General features: G+C 36.0%; 1 protein-coding gene across 3 annotated transcripts in view; it reads left to right on the forward strand.

Annotated features, from left to right (window-relative positions):
* FER (FER tyrosine kinase) overlaps nucleotides 1-7,120 on the forward strand; it is a 159,407-nt gene extending 152,287 nt beyond the window's left edge. For all 3 annotated transcript variants that reach the window (XM_072359817.1, XM_072359819.1, XM_072359818.1), the window contains 2 exons: nucleotides 2,035-2,157; nucleotides 4,370-7,120. In XM_072359817.1, the coding sequence (XP_072215918.1) occupies nucleotides 2,035-2,157; nucleotides 4,370-4,512 (266 nt within the window). In that variant the 3' untranslated portion in view covers nucleotides 4,513-7,120. The remainder of the gene's footprint in view (nucleotides 1-2,034; nucleotides 2,158-4,369) is intronic.
* Nucleotides 7,121-8,081: the final 961 nt, after the last annotated feature.

Consider the following 8,081-nt stretch of genomic DNA (forward strand, 5'->3'; position numbering starts at 1 on the left):
TATGTTCAGCAGTCTAACATATAATATTCAAAAAGTAGTGGTAGGATTCTGAGTATTTTTGAAGATCTGTATTTTCTTCTCCCTTGAAAGTCACAAGTAAAAATGGCTTAGTGTTTTACAATCCTAATGATGTGGTCCTATCTACTGTATTATTTTGTGTGGGTATTTAAGAATGCTAGACCGAAACAGAACTAAATTTACCATGACTCGAAACTAGTTGGAACCACTCTTCATGTTGGTTCTTAGTGGAAATATTTAAAGAGTTTGGAGAAATGAAAGGTAGGGAAATTTGGCCATTACGTGAATGATACAGTGCTTAAGAAAATAAGAAAAAGAGTTTTTTTTATCACTTTTGGATTCACCTTATATAACAATTGAATATCAGTCACACACATGCAAAAGGAAAAAAAGCAAAAAATAATAAACCCAGAAACTGAAGTTGTGATCTTTAAACTGGATTACGGCAAATGGAATGATCAGGGAGCTTATGTCTGAAGCCATAACTGAAATCCTGATGGTACTGGAGCTTGTAGAAGATTCAGCATTTACTTCAGTGGGTGCTGTTTAGTGCCACTCCTTACCATTATTCTTATTTGTAGTTGTATGATTTTCACCAATTCCAGCAAGTGAAAAAAAAAAAATGCTTTAAAAGCTCTTTGTGAAGTTACATACATAGAACAAGTATAGGATATTCCTGCTTTCTGTTCTTCCGAAATTAAGGTATACGTTTAATATACACTTATTTCCAGTGTAACTTTGTGCTGTTTGTCATGTTAATAGATTGCTGCATGGTGTTTTTTTGTGAATGAATAAGCGCTTTTGTTCTGTTATTTTTTTCTTGTTTTTCTTTTTTTCTTTTTTTCCTCCTGGATAATACTATAGTTGGAAGGCAAATTAACTGTGCAGAACATGTATTTTCTTGCTCATCACCTATCTTGCATTTACTGAATGATTTCAATGAAAAGTGTTAAAATTAGTGGATGCCAAACTCTAAAGAGAGTTGATACACAGACAAGAAAACTAATCTTACTACAAAAAGTGCAGTGAATGCCCATAATTACCATCTACGAGGCACACCAACTAATGTAGCACAGCTGGAAGTGATAGTTAGTTTAACAGTAAACTCCACTTTTTGACGTCAGAGCAGTTGACATATCACCAACTGTCGCTGTAATTTGCATGTCTTTTATTTTCCCTTTTTTTTTTAATTTTTTGTTTTTTTTAGCAAGAGGTGGCTTAGTTTGCTTAATCTAATGGTTGGAGGTGAACAAACAATGCATTCACAAGCATGCATGTATTTTTAAGACCAAAGATATATATAAAATGCAATAATGTATTACAGAAATATAAACAGAACATCTATGAAAGAAGTGTGCTAAGTGGATTTTTAGGGTAACATTTTCATAGATCCTTCTACAAAGAGCCTGTATCCTTCACTTTCTGATGCAGCACCTCATTTAATGTGAATACATCAGAGGCAATAATTTTCCCCGAGATCTCTTCTTTTTCCATAAAATCAGGTTTTCATTACTCAGAGAGGTTTGGAATTCAGTTATCAAAATTCGCTATCTCAGAAGGATAGTTGGAGACAATGAAATGAGCAGGTCCAGTTTTTCTTTGACTGATTGGTTGCATCAGTTCTTCAGGGTCAACTTAAACAGCAGTTGAAGCCGCTGTACATTAATTTTCAGGACGTGAATTAATGTTCTTTTGTATTAAAAGAACATATATATATATTTAGTGCAAGAGGTAAGTAATTCTTAAATGACCAGCAAAATAATTGATATGGTACCATGTGCTTTGTGTAGCAAGTCTGTTTGTCAAACTCCTTAGCACTTAAAGTTCGCTTGTTTCATTCCTACTTATCACGCTTAAGATAATGTATCCTTTCAAATACTGAAGACTGTGATATTTACAGAATGTTTATTGTAGCTGCAGCTTTGTTCAGCTTCAATATTGCCAATATAATACTTTGTAAAAAAAAGAATGAATTTCTCTGTAGACTAAGCAGTGGGTTTTCTCTCCTTTTCTTAGGGAGATACACATCAGAGAGCGATGTATGGAGCTTCGGAATCCTTCTGTGGGAGACATTCAGTTTAGGAGTATGCCCATATCCTGGAATGACCAACCAGCAAGCACGGGAACAAGTTGAGAAAGGTATGGAGTGAAAGAAATGCTGTATACTTACATGAGGATGGAGTAAGTCGTAGTAGATAAAGAAAGATAGCAAATAAATCATATACTGGTTATCTGGAAATAATAGCAAAAATATTGTGAAATTATTTACTTGATAATTCTGACAAACATAGGTATATTAAAAATGAGAAGGAATATATTGACCAATGACTTAAAGGAAGAAAGACTTCTAGCACATTAGGTGTATGCATAATATATATAAAACATACGTGTATGTTACTAAAAGGTAAGATGAAGAGAGAATGAATTTACTGCTATGCAAAGCAGAGGCTTGACCAGAATGAATTATTTAGGATTATGCTAATGTACCTATAAATATTCTAAACTGCTAGAAGAAAAAATCTATATCATTCCATCTTCTGTATTAAAGTATTTCAGGCAAAATTTTATCAGTTACAGTCAAAAATGGTAAGCTGCTTGAGCCATGAAAGCTGCATTTCTCCCCTACAAAATAATCAAAAGGCTTTTATTAAAGTAGCAAATAACTGTGAGCAGGATTTCAGAACTTTATTTTCATCATGTTTAGTGACATTTCAGAATTCTACATAGTACTGTTGTGTAAAATGGGTTCTAAACAAGTAAAACTGCTAACTGATTTTTAAAAAGCCTAATTTGGTAGGTAGGAGTTGTTGTTGTTGTTGATTATAGTCACAGTGGATGACCACCAAAGCATATCCTTAAAAGGCAAAAGCAAAAATTCAGTCTTTGTCAAAGCAGAGACATGTATGTAAAAATAAATTTTACTACCTAATTACTGTTTGAATCCACTGCAAACAAATTGGTCTGGTTCAAAAATTAAGAAGCAATTTTTTGCCTTTGTAGTTTTCTTGTACTATGGAAAAACAGTCCTGATGGCTGATCAGAAATTCTCTTTCAGTTTTTCTTCTATAATCATCATTTCTTGTGACATCATGTTTTTCTGGTTTTAACAACATTACAGCCTGTTAGGATAGTCAGCTAGGATATTCCAGATTTTCTTCCTGATTTATCTGTCTCAATTCCTCAATCAGTACGAGTCATCAGTACATTCAGTCACTTGAATGCTTACATTAAACCAGGATAATTTTAATCCCAAATAGAGTATATAGAATCACTTCACTTTGGGGACAAAAAGTAGTTGCTGCCGTCACTGGAAGAATTAGTTTCTAGGGGCAACTTCGTGAAGGAAAGGATTCCTGAGTGGCTTCATATTATCTATGTATCCTAGAGCTCAGTGTCCAGTTCTGGGCTCCCCAGTACAAAAAAGACAGGGATTTCTTAGAAAGGGTCCAGCGGAGGGCCAGAAAGACAGTGAAGGGCCTGGAGTGTCTCCCCTGTGAGGAGAGACTTAGTGAACTGGGTCTGTTTAGCCTCGAGAAAAGAATCTGATCCATGTTTATAAATACATGAGGTGTGGAGGTCATGGTGGCGAGGCTGGTCTCTTTTTGGTAGTGCGTGGGGACAGGACCAGGGGAAATGGGCTGAAACTGCAGCATAGAAGTTCCACGCAGATGTGCGCAAGAACTTCTTTACGGTGAGGGTGACGGAGCACTGGAACAGGCTGCCCAGGGGGGTTGTGGAGTCTCCTTCTCTGGAGATATTCAGGACCCGCCTGGATGCCTACCTGTGCAACATAGTGTAGGGAACCTGCTTTGGCAGGGGGTTTGGACTTGATGATCTCTGGAGGTCCCTTCCAACGACTATGTTTCTGTGATACTGTGAAAGGAACTTTAGGATATAAAGAGTGGAAGAGCAATGAGCATAAAGGTCTTTACATCTTCAAAGAGTCAAAAAAAATCAGCTCCAGTCTTGGTTACAATTCACATGGTTATTAATGGTTTTCCTGGGTGGCTGGAGGGTGGAGTGGACGGGGATGACATAATTAAAGCTTAAGAGGGTACCTAGTTCCTAAGAGACTGGAAAAAAAAATTATGCAGATTGCTGCCCTCAGAGATGAGAAGCATATTGACAACTTACCCTACACAACTTAAATGTCATTGATACCTGAGCTTGGTTAGTTTAATACTTATCCATCCTTACAAGGTTATGCATTGAAGAATTTGTTCATATTGCAAGTTACGTAAAACTGACCCTCAGTTTATTTTTTAATCCCGAGCTTTGCACGTTTCTTTTAAATTTGTCAGTGTATATCAGTTTTCAATACTAAACTTTTCCCCCTTTTCTTTTTTACCAGGTTACCGAATGTCAGCACCGCAAAAATGCCCAGAAGAAATATATAAAATAATGCAGAGGTGCTGGGACTACCATCCAGAGAACCGACCAAAATTCAGTGAGATTCAGAAAGATCTATCTTCAATCAAAAAGAAAGTGACATAGTGACATCCTAGTGCCAAACTCAACATGTGGGACTTTAATTTCCATTGAAGTATTTTTTCCCCTCAAACACTATGCGTTTATACAACATTATTTGCAATATTCATTTAGGATTACTTTGAAATTAACTGGTTTTTATATACATGTGTACCATCTTGAATTATGTCTACACCTGCATTAAAGACTTATACTGCCAAATGCTATATATCCAGTCACAGTAATATTGTCATTTAGGTTACATGTAAATAGGAAAGCACATACTGTAGATTTAAGGAACTGTGGCTTTTATGTGTTCTACAGCAAGTAACTGCTAGTGACATTTTTCAGAGTTTTTCTACTTAACACAATGTTCTCACTCTGTTTTCCCTGTCTCAATTGTCAACACCAGCAGCTCTCTAACATGGTGACTGTGTCATGCATGTTGGCCTTAAGACTGAAGACAGTTTTGACAAGTATTTCATCTAGAAACTTTTATATATTTCAGATTCTTTCTGCAACTAATTTTTTTCTATGATAGCTTGTTTCAAGGGTAAAGGTCACTTAGATTCTGGATGTAAATCTGCTTACCAAACAGCAAAATCCAGAAATTTCTTTTGTAGAAGATTGAGCTACATGTCCATTTCTTACCATGCTATAGTAAGTTCTTCTGACTTTTGATGTTATTTACGTACGCCCTTTACACCTTTCTTTTCCTATGAAGCCATCAAAATTCAGTAATGTGTGTCCTTTAATTAGTTATGTTTATTTAAGAAACAAACAAACAAAAAACAAGCAGTTGTTGAGTACATTTATTGCTAAGAAATACTGCAAATCATCTGTCTTCCAAAGAATACATAAAAATAATAGGCCAACAGAAAGAGGTTTGCTAATGACAACAGCATTGTAATAGGTGACCAATAGTATTCATCATAGAGAAGTTAAAGAATGTGAATTGCTAGATTTGTTTTTGATCCTGATTTTTTTGCTGAAATTGGTAATAACCCTCATTGTGCAGTTGGAGCTTTTAGAAGGTTATACTAAGAAACAGCACATTCCATGCCTAATGTCAAATGGAAAACGCTATGTCTGCATGGCACGAGGAATTGTCCAAGAAACACAAATCAGAATATACACCTTAAGTCTGTGACAGGTGGAATAAGGCAGAGTTCACTTTTTTAAATGATTACAATCAGGTTTCAAAAGATGGGGGACAGGCAAATTGTAAATGTCACCAAAAATAAAGGAAACTTGTTAAAATAAATAAATAAATAAATAAAAGTAACATTCCATAGTATAAGATACAGTAGATGGGGAATAGAGGAAAGGTACAGTGTGTTGCTCTGAGTTTGTGTTCTTTTTATAGTGGGGATTATTTTCTATGGCGTTACATAGGAACAAAAGCAAGTTACAGTGCCCTGGTCTGAACTCCAGAGTTAAGGTGCTTAAAATTTCTTTATGAATTAAATAAAATTTCTCAGATCAAGGAATGTCTGTTACTGCTAATACAAGTAAACAGTGACTGAAAGTAAACACAGCATCTGGAGATGTTCATTAGCCCTGTGTAGTGAAGTCTGTGGCTACATTGCGTTTTTATTTCCCTTAAGTCGGCTTTTCTATCGTCCACAGAATTTATGCTCTTTAAAGTATGTTTGTGGTAGTGCAGGGTGATAATGATTAAGGGCTACGTGTGACAAAAATATGTGTAACCTAAAAGAATTTGTCTGTTATGAGGGCTGCTCTGAAAGTAATGCCTCCTGTTTTACTGTGTTGGCCCACAACATCAGAGACAGTTGATGGTGGTATGGCAGCAGAGGGGTAGCCTAACAAAATGGCATCTGACCTGGAAGTGCATATGAAGCTAAGGTGTGTCACCGAACTCCTCCATATGGAAAAGAGTGGCACCCACTGACATTCATCCATGCTTGCTAATCGTTTATAGGGCCCAAACAGTGAGATGGTGGGTGGTGCATTTCAGCAGCAGTGCCAGCAGTTCACGTCCACTGGTGCAAGTTTTTACAAGTGCAGCGTTCAGGCTTTTGTTCTTTGCTGGCAAAGATACGTAGCTCATGGTGGTGCCTGTGTTCAGAATTAATGTTTTGTTGTTGCGAATTTGCTGTAATAGTGTTATTGTGCTCTTTGTATCTGTTGTACTTTCCATGGAAGTCAGTAGGAGGCATTACTTTTGGAGCATCCTACATGCATACCCATTAAGGTGTAGTATTTTGCAAACTTGATGGCCTGAATTGAAATTTCCTTATCAGTATACTGGACATATTTACTTAGTACTGTATTTCCAAGTAGCCCAAAGATATTTTTTTCAGGAGCAGTGGGAAACATTCTTGTTCATTTGTGTGCTTTTAAGTATGACACGCAGTTTGTGCCTTAATTTGCTTGTATGCTAATGCAAATGCAAGTGCACTGAGGTGAAGAAATGCACCACAACAATATGGAAAAATCCCTGTCTCAAATCCATCATTAATTTAACTGCTGGTTCTTAGGTATGCACCAAGAAAGTCTGCAAGTAAGGGTGATGGTGTCTTCTCTATCAGCATTCATTGCTTCTCTGGAGAGTTGATCTTCTTCTTCTGTGAAAGAGATGAATTATATTTCTTCGCTACATGCCCTTGACAGCAAAAAAAAAAAAAAAAAAAAAAAAAAAAAAAACTTTTTTTTTCTTTTTAACAAAATACTGTTTCATTTGTCCATCTTGATTCTCATATATAGATAAGAAATGCATTCTTATTTATTCTGAAATGGTTAACATTTGTAATTCATATCACAGTTCTGTTTAAATGTAATGTACTTCTTAAAACATGGGGATAATTCAGCAGCAAGAAGATATATTGTTGCTGCTGAAGTAAGCGTAAGTTCAGCTAAAAAATAATCATTCTTCGGAAGAATACCAGCTTGAGTTTAAAATAAAATAAATTATAACACATATAAAAGGTATAAAATAAATTTAAACACATAGTCTCTTCAATTATTTAATGCTTTTTTTTTTTTTTTTTTTTTTTTTTTTTACAATTAATTTTTCAGTGTTCGTGGCAGAATTTGTTCATCTTTTCTCATTTGTAGTTAATGCCATTATACTTTAGGAAGTGCAATCCATACCTATGAATACTTAGTTTCTAAGTTTCTATGAATTTCTTGCTGGAGAGTTTACAAACATAACTGCCCTATGGTGAAATGTAAAAGACAGACGTAGTATTCAGGAGCCAAAGTCGCTGTATCTGCTTTCTGTGAACTTCTGATGACCGAAGTCTTGCATTATGCATAGGTTGTGCAGGTGCTGGTCATGTAGCTTGTAGACTTGGTTTGCTCTGGAGAGTTCACAGGAAATGTCAGTCTCTCTCAGACATGCGGTATTTCAAGTAGGTTCTTACACCTGGCACTCAGTCTCAGCCAGATGAAGCCCAAAGAAGTTCTGAACTGTGTGCGCTGCTAAATGGGATGGACTCAAAATACTCGTGAGGGCTGAGCTCAGATGCTAGCTTCACAATTCAGCTGTCCGTGAAATCATGAGGATTCCTCAGCATTTCAGTTTTATTGGAAACAAAGTATTGAAAAGCATCACGTCTGTAAACAAACTCACT

This window comes from Excalfactoria chinensis, chromosome Z (genome assembly GCF_039878825.1).
Source record: "Excalfactoria chinensis isolate bCotChi1 chromosome Z, bCotChi1.hap2, whole genome shotgun sequence".
NCBI classification, from domain to species: Eukaryota; Metazoa; Chordata; class Aves; order Galliformes; family Phasianidae; genus Excalfactoria; species Excalfactoria chinensis.